The sequence below is a fragment of the Citrus clementina genome, unplaced genomic scaffold, assembly GCF_000493195.1.
Source record: "Citrus clementina cultivar Clemenules unplaced genomic scaffold, Citrus_clementina_v1.0 scaffold_2, whole genome shotgun sequence".
In the NCBI taxonomy this organism is placed as follows: Eukaryota; Viridiplantae; Streptophyta; class Magnoliopsida; order Sapindales; family Rutaceae; genus Citrus; species Citrus x clementina.
In genome coordinates this window covers 7240529-7256321 of record NW_006262688.1, presented here as the reverse complement: position 1 = coordinate 7256321, position 15793 = coordinate 7240529, and the positions used below count along the sequence as shown (strand labels likewise).

The following is a 15793-nucleotide window of genomic DNA, read 5'->3' as shown; positions in this document are numbered from 1 at the left end:
ATCTAATTAATTATATTGATGCCAAAATCTCGATATACAGGGGAAACAAAAGATCTTTGAACAGTGAAAACAAAATCCAAGTATGCGATGAATTTCCATAGCCTTTTTTTATAAGATTATAATCTTGAGTGCTGACGTGGACGATCTTTTGATGTTGACGTGGCACGGCCTGGGCCGTTTTTAAAAGGACCATTAGGCCGGAACTGTGATAGTCCGGTCCAATTAATCTACAGAATTCTGAGCTATAGCCTATACAGTAGGGGTGATCATGTTCAGCCGCTATTTTATTTTATATTTCATTTAAAAATCAAGTTTCCAGATTAGCCCATTTTAGTACTGTTTGATGAAACTGTGAATACCAGACATCTCTATATTCGTTTGTCGTTGAATATATTTTATAAATTTAAGTGGCTCCTTTGTTCATGCATTTTATGCACAACTAACCTTTCAATTAGTACAAGGATTCAAGAGCAATTTTATTGGATTATGAGTCACGAAAACAATGTAATTAATTTGGAGGGATTTGGGAATTTATTGATAAAAAATTGAAGTAGCACATGAATTTCTATTAGAAATAAGAAAATAAAAATATTAGAAGTTGTATAAGTCGTGGAAAAGGGAGTATCCACTCATGAAAGCTCAAACAATGAAATTCGGCAAAAATCGCATGCATCGTAGCTAAAGGCTGTGAATATTTTTCTGCTCGTCGCAAGCTTCAGCTTCTTCAAAACGCCCAAATCACAACATGCCTACCGAAGGCAAGATACACCAAATCAAGCTGCCCCAACCCCATTTCCTACATCAACATTATTTGTTCAAATGATTTTTTCCCTCAGAATTTTGATCAAGCTTACCAACAAAAGAATTAAGTCGTAGTATATTATTAGGAATTGGAAATTAATTTCTGTACCTGGAGGGTGATTATTTGACTTCGACAGCTTAATTCCATTCCATAAGTGTAAAATTCCTGAAGAAAAAACACATCAGATTATTAATATATGGTTAAAATATTAGTTGAGATGATGGAAAATATCAGCATGCAACCTACTTAAACTAATATGAGAAAGTGATGCACTTACTAATTTTTTCTTGCGATACCAAGACAGCTCACTCTTATCCTGACCTTGTTAGATTAATTCTTTTCAATCATCCTTACAAGCCATCGTGGCTTTCCAGTCCCAAATACTATGTATCCGATGGACAAGCCAATCGCCAATCCAGATCCATAACCCATCTTAGCAAACTTCCAATCAAACCAACTTGAAGCATTTTCTTCTTCACCGAATCTTGTTGACCCTACTGGTTCTGGCGCCTCATCAATGTTGCAGCTTTCTAACAATGGGAATCCACACAACCCTGAGTTACCAACATAGGAATCGTTTCGAAATGTATTGAATTGGGATCCTTGAGGTATAGGTCCCTCAAACTGGTTGTACGAAAGATTTAGCACTGAAAGATATTTCAGACTCGTCAATTGCGTTGGAATATGCCCAACAAGCATGTTTGAAGACAAGTCTAGAGATTCGACCTCGGTCAAATTTCTCAACAATGATGGAATATCACCTGTAAGGTTGTTGTGAGAAATGTTGTTGAGACCTTTAAGTAAATTGAGCTTTCCCACCACTTCTGGAATTCCTCCTTGAAATTTATTACTCGACAAATCAATTGTCATAAAAATGGTTAGAATTCTCTTTATTTGGATGTCAATGCCTTTGATAGTCAAAATTATTGATTCATAGTAATTAGAAGAATTCAAAGGTGTCATATAATCCACTTCAACACTATTATTATTCCCATGCATCATGGCTTTAAAATTATCAAGATATCCTGTTGGTAAAACTCCGGTGAATTCATTGTGAGACAAATCAATTATTCTGAACCTAGGGAATGGAACTATTGTTGTGTTGTCACCAATGGGACCCCAAAATCTATTGGAACGCAAGATAAGAACTTGTAATTCTGGAAGAATTTCTAACCAATTGGGGAAGTTATCATTAATTTGATTATTCCCAACATCTAAAACTTCCAAGTGATGACAATTCACCAAAGATAGTGGCAGTGGTCCTTCCAGCCGATTTCCATTAAGGTTAAGATTTGTCAAATTACAACTGTTTACAAACTTTTGAGAGATTTTTCCATTGAAGTTGTTCATTCTCATATCCAAGACCTTGTGTGTTAGGTTCGAATCAAAGTTAAGTTGGGTCATATTTGTTGGTGGAAAATATTCAATGTTTGTCAGGAAGTTGTTGGAAAGATCTAGGTAATACAAAGCAGTTATTCCTAAGTCCCACATCCAACTAGAAATCCTACCATGAATTCGGTTTTTAGAAAGGTTAAACCACTGCAATTGATGCAGGGTTCTCAAGATGTCCGGAAATTCACTTATATTGCAAGCAGATAAACCCAACCCAAAAAGATTGGGAAAGGAAGAGTTGACTTTTAATTTGGTGCTCAATGATAATCTATTATTAGAAACAAATAGCCATTTAAGATTTTTGAGCTTTGCAAAATCGTACAGTTCAGTGGTGCCGCTTAATCTGTTTGAAGGAAGTCTGAGAAGAATCAAATTCTCAAGCTCATAGACTGAACTCGGAATTGAGCCAGAAAGTTGGTTACTACTGAAATCTAAGTAAGAAAGTTGGGTTAGATTGGTAAAAATATCAGGAATTTTATGTTGCGGAAGCGCGAGGTTGAGCAATTACTAATACTGCGACTTCTAGAGAAATATGCATGTGGTAATAAATAAATGCAAAGAAAATAGGACACAATAATTTACGTGGTTCGGCGTAATGCCTACGTCCACGGACAAAAACTAGAAGATAATTTTACTAACAAATGAGAATTTATAAAAGTGAGAAAAGCTCACAAAACCCACAACCCCAATACACGCAAATAGAACCTCACTAGAACACTTAAGTTGACTCTCTCTCAAATCTCTCAAAGAGCTCACTTGCAATTGCTCTCTACTTCTCTCAAATTGGGATGCTTACAATTGCAAATTGCTTCTCTATTTATAGAGAGCATTCTGCACCAAGTTTGGTTCAATTGGTCAAAACGTTGAACTGGATCTTGCATTGCATGCATTAAAGTCATGCATATTTGTCAATAATTACATGTGTAATTTGTTGCCATAGTCAATTTTCAACATCACCAAATTGTATGTACAAGATTTTCAAAACTTTTTTCATGCTTTCAAAACCTAACTTTGTCTTTTGAAATTGGCAAGCCGACCAACTTTGCTTTTTTGAAAGTGGCAAGCCATTATTTGACTTTTTAACAATTCTCCACTTCGGCGAAGATTTAGTAAATCTGAGCCGATTATCAACAAATCATCCTCCAATCTCTACCTTCCCCGACTGCTTTCAAACTTGCAGGATATTGATCAAGTTTAGACAATGCTCAAACTTGATCGTCGTCACTACCTTTATCAATATATCTGCGAGATTATCTGCAGTCTTAATTTTCTGAAGAAGAATCTTCCCATCATCAACAATTTCCCGCACAAAGTGAAATCGTACATCAATATGCTTCGTACATGCATGATAAACTTGGTTCTTTGTTAAGTGAATAGCACTTTGACTGTCGCAATATACATTAATGTGCTCCTATACTAATCCCAAATTTTCAAGCAAGCCTTGTAACCAAATAGCTTCTTTAACAGCCTTTGTAATTGCCATGTACTCGGCCTCTGTGGTCGACAGTACAACTGTAGACTGTAGTGTAGACTTCCAATTGATTGGCCCTCCAGCAAAGTTAAATACATATCCGGTGATTGACCGTCGTTTGTCCAAATCACCAATATAATCAGAATCGACGTACCCATTCACACTTTGACCAAGTGTATCATCTTGCTCAAACAACAAACCAACATCCATGGTCTTCTGAATGCACCGTAGAATCCATTTCACAGCTTGCCAATGCCCTTTACCAGGATTATGCATATACATGCTCACTATACCAACTAAATGTGAAATGTCAGGCTTTTTACACACCATTGCATACATCAAGCTACCTAGTGTATTTGAATACGGAACTTGTAACATGTATTCTCGTTATGCATCTGTTGAAGGAGAAAGTTGTGCAGAAAGCTTGAAATAAGAAGCCAACGGGGTACTCACAGATTTTGTCTGCTCTATCATGTCAAACTGTTGTAGTACCTTCTTCAAATATTACTTTTGAGACAAGCTTACTTTGCCACAAGTTCTATTTCTGCATATCTCCATGCCAAGAATCTTCTTAGCTTCACCTAGATCTTTCATCTCAAATTCTTGATTGAGTTGAGTTTTCAACTTCTCAATCTCATCTTTGCTCTTCGATGCTATTTCCATATCATCGACATGCAACAGCAAATAAATGAAAGATTCTTCTTGTAGCTTGCAAAAATACACACAATGATCAAATTTATTTCTTGTGTACCTTTGTCCTTTCATAAATCGATCAAATCGTTTATACCACTGTCTCGAAAATTGTTCAATCCATAAAGCGACTTTGTCAATTTGCAAACCCAATTTTCTTTTTCAGCAACCTTGAATCCATCTAGCTGAGTCATGTAAATTTCCTCTTCCAAATCACCATGTAAAAATGTAGTTTTAACATCAAGTTGAAAGCAGTCGGAAAAGGCAAAGATTGGAAGATGATTTGTTGATAATCGACTCACATTTATTAAATCTTCGTCGAGGTGGAGAATTGTTGAAAAGTCAAATAATGACTTGCCAATTTTTAAAAAGCAAAGTTGGTCGGCTTGCTAATTTCAAAAGACAAAGTTAGATTTTGAAAGCATGAAAAAGGTTTTGAAAAGCTTGTACATGCAATTCGGTGATATTGAAAATTGATAGAAAAGCATTTTGCACCAAATTGGGTTCAATTGGTCAAAACGTTGAGTTGGATCTTGCATTACATGCATTAAAGTCATCCATATTTGTCAACAATTACATATGTAATTTGTTGTTATATTCAATTTTCAACATCACCCAATTGCATGTACAAACTTTTCAAAACCTAACTTTATCTTTTGAAATTTACAAACCCACCAACTTTACTTTTTTTAAATTAACAAATAAATATTTAACTTTTCAACATTTTACCAACGAAAAAAATTGCTCCTCAGAATTAAATAATGAAGCTGCTCAAGATTTGAAAAGGAAGATGGTATGTGACCATTAAAATTATTATATGAAAGATCCAAATAAGAAAGTTGGGTGATATTACCTATTGATGCAGGAATTGACCCCATGAAATTGCTGGAAGAGAGGTTAAGGAGTGTCAAGCTCGGAAGTTGACGAAAACCAGAAGAAATCTCGGAGTAATTAAAATCATTGAAAGCCAAGTTGAGCTTTCGTATGTGAGGAAGAAAGAAAAGGCTACTATTGGAAGGGATATTGCCGTGAAGCCAACTACAGCTAAGGTCGAGGCCAATCACCTGACCAGCCACCGTATCACATGTTACTCCATCCCATGAGCAGCAATCAGCATCCTCTTTCCAAGACATCATCTTTGGACGAGATTGTTGATATATTTCATCACAGTCAGACGAAGAATGTTGTTCAAAAGAAAAGAGTTGCTTAAATTGGAGTAACGCAGAGCTTTGATCATGAGAGCAAAGCTTCGCAGAACAACACTGAAAATACAAGAGCAATAACTGGAGGCAGATCAAAACTGGACAAGGCTGTGTTAAGTAACCCATTTATCAAGTGAATGGAAAGGATTGAATCCAATTAATTATGTAATAATTTTAAAGCACGAAGTGATCTTGTTACGGAGCTTGGAACTCTATATGGAATCTGGCCGGTTAGGTGAGTGTCTTTGTCGCTAATTTGTAAAATTCAAAATCTAATTAATTATGTGAATCTCGTGGCCACATGGTCAGGATAAGAAAGTTGACAGTTCAAAGTAGGATCCTTTCATTCAATTAATGAAGAGGGCAATCTAGGCCACGTGTTCGGCGGGGAATGGTGAGTCCTAGGAAGGCATCGTGGTGAATGTAGAACCACTCCCTTTTCACAGTTTTTCCACAAACGTATACAAGAAGCTTAGCATTGTCTGTATTATTACCTTTACCGAAGTCATTACATTTTCTTTTTTTTCCTAAAGACGGTTAGGAACATTTAATTATCTTGGCATTCTGTATGTATTTCTAAGCACAAAGGTGCATTTGTTTATGGGCACTGTATAGGGCTGAATTATTTGAAACAAATCATGTCCTGTTTCATACTAGGCAGGGATGATAATGGGCAAATTGAGGTCAGGGATCATGATCCCGGAACCCACCTTTATACCCAAAAATTCTTATTTGGGGGGAGTTCGGAGATATCTCTGAAAATTTTAAATGGGTAGAGTTTAAAAAAATAAAAAGTACAAAAAAAATCTTATTATTAATTTTTTATTCGCATCAAAACATATATTGCTTATTTTCAATACTTAAATTTTTTATTTTAATTTTCATTTATATAATTTATTTAATTTATAATAAATATGAATAAAAAGGTATTAAAAAATGAGGATAATACTGTAAAATTATGTTGCCATAAGAGTTATTGATTATTATGAAAATCATAGAAGGTAAGTAGTATATGTTAATTTCAATAGGGAAAATTCACAATCTTTCATTGATCTACACCCAAACCCAAAATAAACGGCCCATGCTACACCAGATGCATCATGACTTGCAAGAATATAACATTATTTCAAAGAGTGGAGTTATTTGAATTCACCAAACTATTCATTAATCCAATTCTAAAAAGATAATTTATTACACAAATATCCTTAAATTAAATTATTATTATAATCATTATAGCTAAATATTATTGTAACTTAATCATCTTTAATTTCTCTCTCTAAAGTTTTTATATCTGCATTTATTTTTCAATATATATAAAAGATTATTGTTGCTCTTTAACATTACTAAACTATAGCTTATAAATAAAAGACTTATTTACTTTGACATACATTATATTTCCTTGCAATTTGGTGTGAAAAAAATTGTCTTTTAATTGAGATCAAGGATCTTTATACTTTATCCTTTTTTTAGTGTTTCATGATAGAACTTTGAGAGTTTCAGTCAAGGAGGAAAAAAAAATGAAAAAGAGCCACTGCAACAAGACAAGAACAGTGGATGATTTGGGTATAAAACAAAAATAGAATACTAAGAGGAAGTAGAGATATAGAAGTCGCAAAAAAGAAAGAGAAGAGAAAGAGATTTAAATAAGGGTATAATGGTTATAAAGGTGGGTTTATTGAATGAAAGATAAATTTTTAAATTTAGACGATGACTTGATTAGTAAATGGGTTTATTGAGTATTATGGTGAGTTTAAATAGTCTCAACCTATTTCAAATCATTTCTTTTCTTTAAAAATTTTGAAAAATATCAATATGCTATGATGTTATCTAGGGAAAGAATAATAATAAGATTACAAATCCAAAAGAACACCTGATAATTACTCATCTGAGCTAGATGTGAACTTACTAATTTTACTAATTTTTTCTTCTTGTTCTACATTGTCTGATCACTCTTCTCGCCTTATTAGATTACTTCTTTTTGATCATCCACACAAACCAACTTGGCCTTCCATTTATAAATACCATATATCCAATGGACAAGTCATCACCAACCTAGATGTGTAATCCATCTTGGTAAACTTCCAATCAAACCAGCTCGAATTTGGTACTGTCAGTTATGGTGCCTCATCATCGTTGCAAGCAATTGACAATGGGAATCCACACTACCCCAGGTTCCTAGCACAAGAATCATTTGAAAATGTATGAAAGATTTAGCACCAAAATAGTATTTGAACTCACCAATTACATTGGAATCAGCCTAACAAGCTTGTTTGAGGAGAGGTTTAAAGATCAAGCTTTGTCAAATTTCCAAATGATGATGGAATATCGCCTGTGAGGTTATTGACGAGAAATGTTGAGACATTTGAGTGGATTAAACTTTCCCACCACTCCTATAATTCCTCCTTGAAACTGATTGCTAACAAATCAATTGTCATGAAAATGGCTAGAATCCTCTCCATTTGTATGTCAATTCCTTTCATAGCAAAAATTAATGATTCGTGGTTGAAGAAACTTTTTGAATTGATAATTATATTTTCTACTTCATTATCAATAGTATTATTATCTCCATGAATCATGGCTTTAAAGCTTTCCAGATACCATGTTGGTAAAACATCAGTGAGTTCATTGTTAAAGAGATCAATTATTCACAACTTAGGAAGAGAACTCTTATTTTGGTATCACTAATGGGACCCCAAATTCAGTTAGATCATAATATAAGAACTTACAATTTAGGAAGAACATCTAACCAGTGGGAAAAGTTATTATTAATTTGATTATTCCCAATATCAAAATCTTCTAAATGCTGGCAGTTAATCAAATGAGAAGGCAATGGTCCTTCTAACTGACTGCATTAAGGATTATTATTGGAAATTTCAAAGAATGTTATGTGAGATGGTAGATCGAAAAGTGATCCAAGTAAGTTGGATCGAAGGTCAATTTGTTCAAAATCTCTCCACGAAAGATGTTCCATGCTTGTCATGAAGTTTTATGAAAAATCTCGTCAATTCAAAGTATGTACTCCTATATTCCACATCCAACTAAGAATCCTACCATAGATTTGGTTTTTAGAAAGGTCCAACCACTCTAATTAGTGTTGAGTTCTCAAAATGCCTAGAAACTCACTTATATTACAACAGACTAAACTTAAACTAAAAACATTAGAAAAAGAAGAGTTGATTGTTAATTCATGTTCAGTGATAAAAGTGGTATTAGAAAGATCAAGATTTTTAAGGTTTTAGAGTTTTGCAAAATCATACAACTCAATGTATAGTCAATTATAACTAGAGATGGCCAACAAGCCGACTTGGTAGACTAAGTTCGTGCAGCGTGGCACACACGAGCACCTTTTGGTAGAGCATGCACTACGGTATGAGTACAGCACGAGCACGTTTAGGTAGGACATATTGCATGACACGGGCACGACACATAGGCGGGCTAGGCTAAGCTGAGAATTTAAAGCGCATGGGCCTTAAAAGCAAGACTCAATTAGAGATGGGTTAAAACATGACACATGAAAGATCCTGCAATAAGCTTATTTCATCAGTGGGCTAGCACATGACCTGCCGGCTATTAATAACATGTGGGCCAAAGTATATCAAAATAAAACATCTTAACAAAAAGTAAACTTAAAATATTATTATTTTACAAATGACTTGAAATTGAATCTTTTAATGTATTTTATTAGTGTAAGTTTTTTAAATTCATTAAGTCTTAGTTTTAAAAAATACTCTAATTGTTTTGTGTTAACAATTTATTAAATGAAAAAATGATATCATGATTTTAATGAATAAAATTACAAAATCATGATTTTACAAATGATAAATCTAAACTAGTACGACTTTAATATTTCATTTGTGAAATCATAAATTAGTCAAATGAAATATGTTTCATTTGTGAATGAAATATTTTTCACCATTTATACACAAAATATAATTTTGAATGAAATATGTTTTGTTATAAATCAAAAGTTAATTTTTAATTGTAATTTTTTAATTTGAAACTTGTAAGCATTAATGTCATTATGAACTACGATTTATGACTCTATGTAAGTTCAAGTTAACAATTAAATGTTAACCCTTAAGAAAAAATTATTATTATTATTATTATTAAGAATTCTAATACAATAGGCTATAGCTTAGTAGTTAGTATGACATTCTCTTATTACTTCTTATTATTATAGTTTATTATTATTAAATATTGACTTGAGTTTTAACCTTTTGATTATATTGAATTTAATTAAAGATACAAGGGCCTAAAAAGTACACATGTTTAATAAAAGTACCCCAACAATTAGGCATACCTTCTTAAAAAATTAAAAAAAAAAAAAAATTGTCGTGTTTTTTTCTTGGGCACGGCCTGGTACACCCCACAACATTACTTGGCACATCACACTTGTCATGTGTCATGCTAGACCTAAGCATTAAAAAAAAAAAGGCATGGCACAACACGGCCCGTTCATATGATGGGCCGTGTTGTGTTAGTCAACGGACCCTCATGAACATTCGTGTCAACATAATCCATTGGTCATCTTTAATTATAACTACAATCAACTTCCATTAATGATGTGAGAGAAAATAGTCTAGATGAAATTTTCCCTTTAAAGACAAAATGACTGTAGCTAAATTTGAAAGCTTACCTTGTGAGGACAGTATTTTGGCTAGTCAGTTCATTCCATCCCAATATCAATTTAGTCAGCATGCCCCATTGAGCATTAAAAAATGACGGGGATGATTATCTTCACTTATCATTCACTTTTAATTAATTATATAATTTATTTCCAATTTATCTCATGTGTATGTATGTTACTATAATTAATTAAAATATACACGTGATAATGTACAAATTAAAAAGAACCAATACACCGTACTCAAAAAATTTCCCTAAAGTAGACTTAAGATTCTCCAAAAGGAGCATTTTCCAGTTTTTTAAATTTCAACAAACCAGCTTTGGCGTTTACAGTTGAGTGCTGACGTTGCGCGAGGTTTAGTCTGGTGACGTGGACATTTCTGTTGTTGCCGTGCCAAGTTTTGGGCCGTTGCTTATCCTTATGGGCCTGCTTTATTGCTAACTAAAATTCAATTTCTTAGTACACCCGCCATTCAAATTCGATTTTTCATTTTTAGTACAGACCATAGAAAATTTGATTAGCTGATTACCAAATATATGAATATATATATAAACACACACGCACACACATCATCCCACTCGGTTATGGAAAGTATAAAGAATCAGATCAATTTTGAGAACAAATGGCCCAACCCTTTTGAATACACATGCCATAATGTTTTTGAATGTGTAGGGTCTACACTTTCACCATAGAATTGAAAAAGTAACTCGAGTTCATATAATCTGATGAAGTGACAATATGGTTAAGAAAGATAATAAATGGATTATGTGCAACATACGGGGTGGCTTCAAATAATATTGCTCGTCATCACCTACTTTGTTTTTATGCGTGGTAATTAAGGAGTATAAGTGCACAATTTCATTTTTTTGAGCAAAATTTATGTTTATTCACTCAATGAACATATGCAAGAGAGACTCACGAGATTACAGAAATTACACAATTGTTAAAGAGTTACACAAATTGATTATGGCAAATTATTGAATGAGAATTTAAATTCAATGCTGAGTTGAGCTCTTCATAATCTTTTGTCAGACGTGCGTGAATGAGATATAACTTTGTTTATTTCGACTGTTAATAAGTTCTCTTTAACTAGAAAACAAATTCAGAAAATATAACGGTTGAAACTAAAATTAAGTCCACTTTTATATGTAAAGTTTATTATTATGTGTAGAGGGGATGAGCCATATATAATTGAAAATCTAATAAGGCCAAGATGTCACTGTTTGTGATAAAACCTTACGGGATCGGATAAACCTAAAAGAGGTGTATATATTTGGAACAGGATCTGGATCCTTCTATTAATTTCAAAGTAATTAAGTAAGAGATTTTTACTTTCCGATTATGCATTAAAGGGTTAATTATTGATTGCCTATATATTTATAAGTTTTTGTGGACAATAAACTATCATTATAACAAATTTACTTTGCGACTTCTTGTTATTCATTGAAGGAGGAGCCAGCCTCGCAAGATCTTGTAAGCGTTTTTTTATTGTTTATTATAATGAGCTCTTTTCATAAATATTAACTATGTTTTTTTTTCTTTTTTAAATCTTCATACGAGTATCTTGTGATCATTATTTCTTATAATTGTTGTGAATTATGATGACTGGTTATGGGTTGAGGAAATAGGACTAAGAGTATATAAAGGTAATTATTATAATGAGTTTTTTGATAAATATTGAAGAGGACTATTTAGTTTCATATTTTTTCAGTAAATATTACAAACATGTCTGAATACCAATTTAAATTTTGTAATTAAATATCATTCAATCTTATATTATCTGTCATTACTCATACTTATATAGTAATTATTTGTACGTGCATCTTAATTAATCAAATCATTAAAACAAATCACAAAAATAAAAACATGCATCGTGATATTACTCGCAGTCATTGACCAATCACGGGGTCCTTAATGTCGATTTAGAGAATCAGAGATAGACAGTAAAAATATGTTTATATATATGATGTCTCTCCATTAGCAGATTGTAATGTATGGAATTCTAAATCTTAGAGAAAATTTATTTAATTTGGCTTTCCCTTATTTTATTTTACTACGGTGCTTAATTTATTATATGCAATAGGCGAAAAAATACTCTCATGGCTGCTACGGTACTTCTGCTCATTGGTTTGCTTTTGCCTTGCCTCAAGTTGACAGGTCAAATTTCCATCTCTCTCTCTCGTTGTATAAACTTTTCTGTCTTCTATCCTAGCAACTATCGTCATTCGTTAATTTCATATTAAATGTGTATATACCAATATATAGTTCAGGTCATTAGGTAACTTATGCCTTTGAGATGTTGAAGGTACGAGTTCGAGCCTTCACATAAGTTTATTTTATTCTATATTTAAAAAATATTGATCATGGGTAAATTTCTTTTCGAATATTAGTGAGAGTTGATTTTTGAGTTAAGTGCTCAAGAGACTTGTATAAAATTTTTGTAAATTTTAAATTTCTATATATATATATATGTGTGTGTGTGTAGATTGTAACAATTTAAAAAAAAAATGTAAAGATTTATATTCGGCCACTAAGTGACAACACACTTATTCCGCAACCCAAAATGTCATATTAGAAATTCACACATCAACACATAACGTGTAACAGAAATAAAAGCAGGTCAGTTATAATCGCTCCCACTTTTTGTAACCAAGAAAACTTCGGGGCATGTAATAAACAACCGCTCTACTCAAGTACTCGGATAAAAAAATTTTGAATTGTATTTGTTGTATGCGTATATGCTTGTACATATGAAAATTATCTATCGTTGACCCGACCTGAGCTGATTTATATTTAACTAATGGCTAAATTGAATCCAATGCAGCTGCACAAACACGACCTATAGGTGTTTGCTATGGAAGAGTAGCCAACAATCTACCGTCCGATCAAGAAGTTGTGGATCTCTATCATGCAAATGGCATCACAAAAATGAGAATCTATGACCCGAATGAGCCAACTCTCCAAGCCCTGAGAGGCTCAAACATTGAGCTCATGCTAGGTGTCGCCAATGGTGACATCCAAGCTTTATCTGATCCCTCAGCTGCAAGTTCCTGGGTCCAAAACAACATCCTAGCGTTTACGCCGGACGTCGTGTTTCGATACATCGCTGTCGGCAACGAAATAAGCCCTTCCGATCAAGCTGCCTCTTTTGTTCTACCCGCAATGCAGAACATTTATAATGCCATAGTGTCCGCTAATTTACAAGACCAAATAAAAGTTTCGACCGCAATGCAAACAAGCCTCTTGGGCAACTCTTATCCTCCCTCAGCAGGCTCGTTTGCGGACAATGCAAACTCTTACATAGGCCCAATTGTGCAATTCCTGAAGCAAACGGGGGCCCCACTTCTTGCAAACGTGTATCCTTATTTTAGCTACATTGGCGACACTAAAGATATAAGGCTAGATTATGCATTATTTACTTCTCAAGGAACTCTCGTTCAGGATGGAAGTTTGGGATACCAAAATCTTTTCGATGCCTCGTTGGATGCTCTTTACTCGGCGTTGGAAAAAGCCGGTGTGCCAGACTTGGAGGTCGTGGTGTCGGAGACCGGGTGGCCCTCGGAGGGTGGCGAAGCGGCAACGGTTGATAATGCAAGTACTTATTATAAGAACGTGATTAATCACGTGAGTGCTGGGACTCCAAAGAGGCCTGGAAAAGTTATTGAAACTTACTTGTTTGCTATGTTTGATGAAAATCAAAAGGGTCCTGCTGAAACAGAGAGACATTTTGGCCTCTTTTCGCCTAACAAGCAGTCCAAGTATGAACTTGATAATTAAGTTGGATTGTAGCATGTTGTAATTTATTAGTTTTCGAATAATATTGAAAGAAAATATATTATTACTAAAATTTATGTTATAGCTTCAGATTATGGATACGCTGCATAAAGTTTATCATAAATGGAACATTTAGATAAAAATAAAAATAATAAAAAACAAGGCAGGAGATTGGAAAATTCATATATTTCATGATAAGATGAAGCATCCTAAAGCATAGAAATTGAGCTAGCAAGGTAATTATAAACTATTATAACACAATTATAAGTTCATTGCATTGTATGAGTTTACTCATCCTTAGATTTTTCAGCCAGCAATGCGTTGTACTCTTCTCTGAGGATATTATATTTCTCACACAGGCTATCGAAAAACTGCTTCCTCTCTTCCGAAATCTCTTTCATCTTCTTATTCTTCTTCTTCTCTTCCAAGCTAAGCTTTGTTGATTCAATTTGCTTCTTCAGCTCTTGTATCTTCAACACCTTCTCTTCATGCTGCTTCTGCAATGCCTCAAGCTCTGTCGTCGTCGTCGTCGTCGCCGCCGTCCCATTTGCTAAATTTCCAATTAAATGAGTAAATAATATTTTAAACTTCACAAATTTTTTTGCCCACAAAACATTATTCAAAAGTTATGAATCAAGGAAATTTTGGTACCTGGAGGGTTGCTCGAGCTGCCACTGCTACCTTCCATGACTATAAAAATCCTGAAGAGCAAAAAACACGTCATATTAATGGTATTCGTGATTTTAAAAAAAAATAATAATGGTTCTCAATTATTATAAATATTGGCTTCCAATCTTTAATCAAACTTCTCGTGAGAAGAGAAATTTGGTAAATTAATTAATTCTAGGCTTTGGAAATCCAACAATTTGGTACAAATTTATGTCTTTAAATCTCTGTTGTTTCTTTTCAAAAATCATTAAATTCGGAATACAAATATCAAGAAACTACCATAAAGTTGATAGAGGAAATTTTGTGTTCTGTTTAATTTTACATTGGCTTTGGAAGATTTTCTACTAGGGAAAAAAATTAATTAAAAATAGTTTTAGAAAAAAATAAAATAAAATAATTATTTTAAACAAAGCTTGGAAAAAAGTATAATCAAATTGGGTAGACATGACTTAACATTACAACCTGCAAGCCATCTACATCAATCAAGAGTGGGAACTGGATTTTTGATGTGAAATGATTTAATAATAATAATAATAACAATCTTGACTTTGAATAGACGAAAAATAAATAAATAACAGTGAGAAAAATATGCAAACTAAAAACTAGTCAGCATGATCAACAAGAGTGAAGTGGCAGAACAGAAACTATTACCTTGTTCATCAATAAAATGGGAATTATATTTGTGGTTGAAGAGAAAAATATCAGAAAAATAATGAAATTAGGTATAGATTTTGGTGGATGGAAAGTAAAAATAAAAATAACAAGAAAAAATGGAAAATAAAATTTTCATTTGTCTTTTGAGGCATGTCTCCAATGTGTCAACATGGGGACCCCAGTTAGCCACCTATCAAAAACTACCATACATGCCAGCCACATGGACACAATTTAAGAAAACAAAAACAAAGAAGAAAAGCCCTCTATTTGGTATATGAATTATTATCAGCTTAATTGTAACAAGAACAAACACATGAGATCTGTTGAAGTGAAATGTGTAATTGGAAGTGCTTGTGAGTTGTGACAGCTGACCTGCTTATTGCTTATTTGCTTTTGCTTCACTTTATAGTTAGAAAAAAAGGCTTCTTCTAATCACTTGGCGGTGGTGGTGGCGGCGGCTCCTTCTTCAGAGGGCGAAAGAAACTTAAATGAAAGTGCTTTCTTTGTGACAA

At 33.5% G+C, this 15793-nt stretch overlaps 2 protein-coding genes across 3 annotated transcripts; one reads left to right on the top strand and one right to left on the bottom strand.

Moving 5' to 3' along the window:
* Positions 1 to 555: 555 nt before the first annotated feature.
* On the bottom strand, positions 556 to 2738 carry LOC18050499 (receptor-like protein 9DC3). Of its 2 annotated transcripts, XM_006446122.2 has the most exons (4): positions 1564 to 2738; positions 1080 to 1449; positions 911 to 967; positions 556 to 796 (listed from the first exon to the last, which is right to left on the bottom strand). In XM_006446122.2, exons 1-2 carry the CDS (start codon positions 2291 to 2293, stop codon positions 1133 to 1135), a joined length of 1047 nt encoding a protein of 348 aa, XP_006446185.1. In that variant the 5' UTR covers positions 2294 to 2738; the 3' UTR covers positions 556 to 796; positions 911 to 967; positions 1080 to 1132. The 2 variants fall into 2 exon arrangements, with proteins under 2 accessions (XP_006446185.1, XP_006446186.1); XM_006446123.2 differs by having other exon boundaries at positions 1080 to 2738.
* A 9512-nt stretch (positions 2739 to 12250) lies between these two features.
* Positions 12251 to 13961, top strand: LOC18050497 (glucan endo-1,3-beta-glucosidase; the record flags this gene model as incomplete). The annotated part of the gene is made up of 2 exons (XM_006446120.2): positions 12251 to 12341; positions 13009 to 13961. Coding segments are annotated over 2 exons (1044 nt in total), but the record flags the coding sequence as incomplete, so codon positions are not given.
* Between the last annotated feature and the right edge of the window lie 1832 nt (positions 13962 to 15793).

Excerpts from the sequence above, each read along its gene's own strand:
- LOC18050499 (XM_006446123.2), bottom strand. The coding sequence starts at position 2,293 with ATGTGGGACTTAGGAATAACTGCTTTGTATTACCTAGATCTTTCCAAC.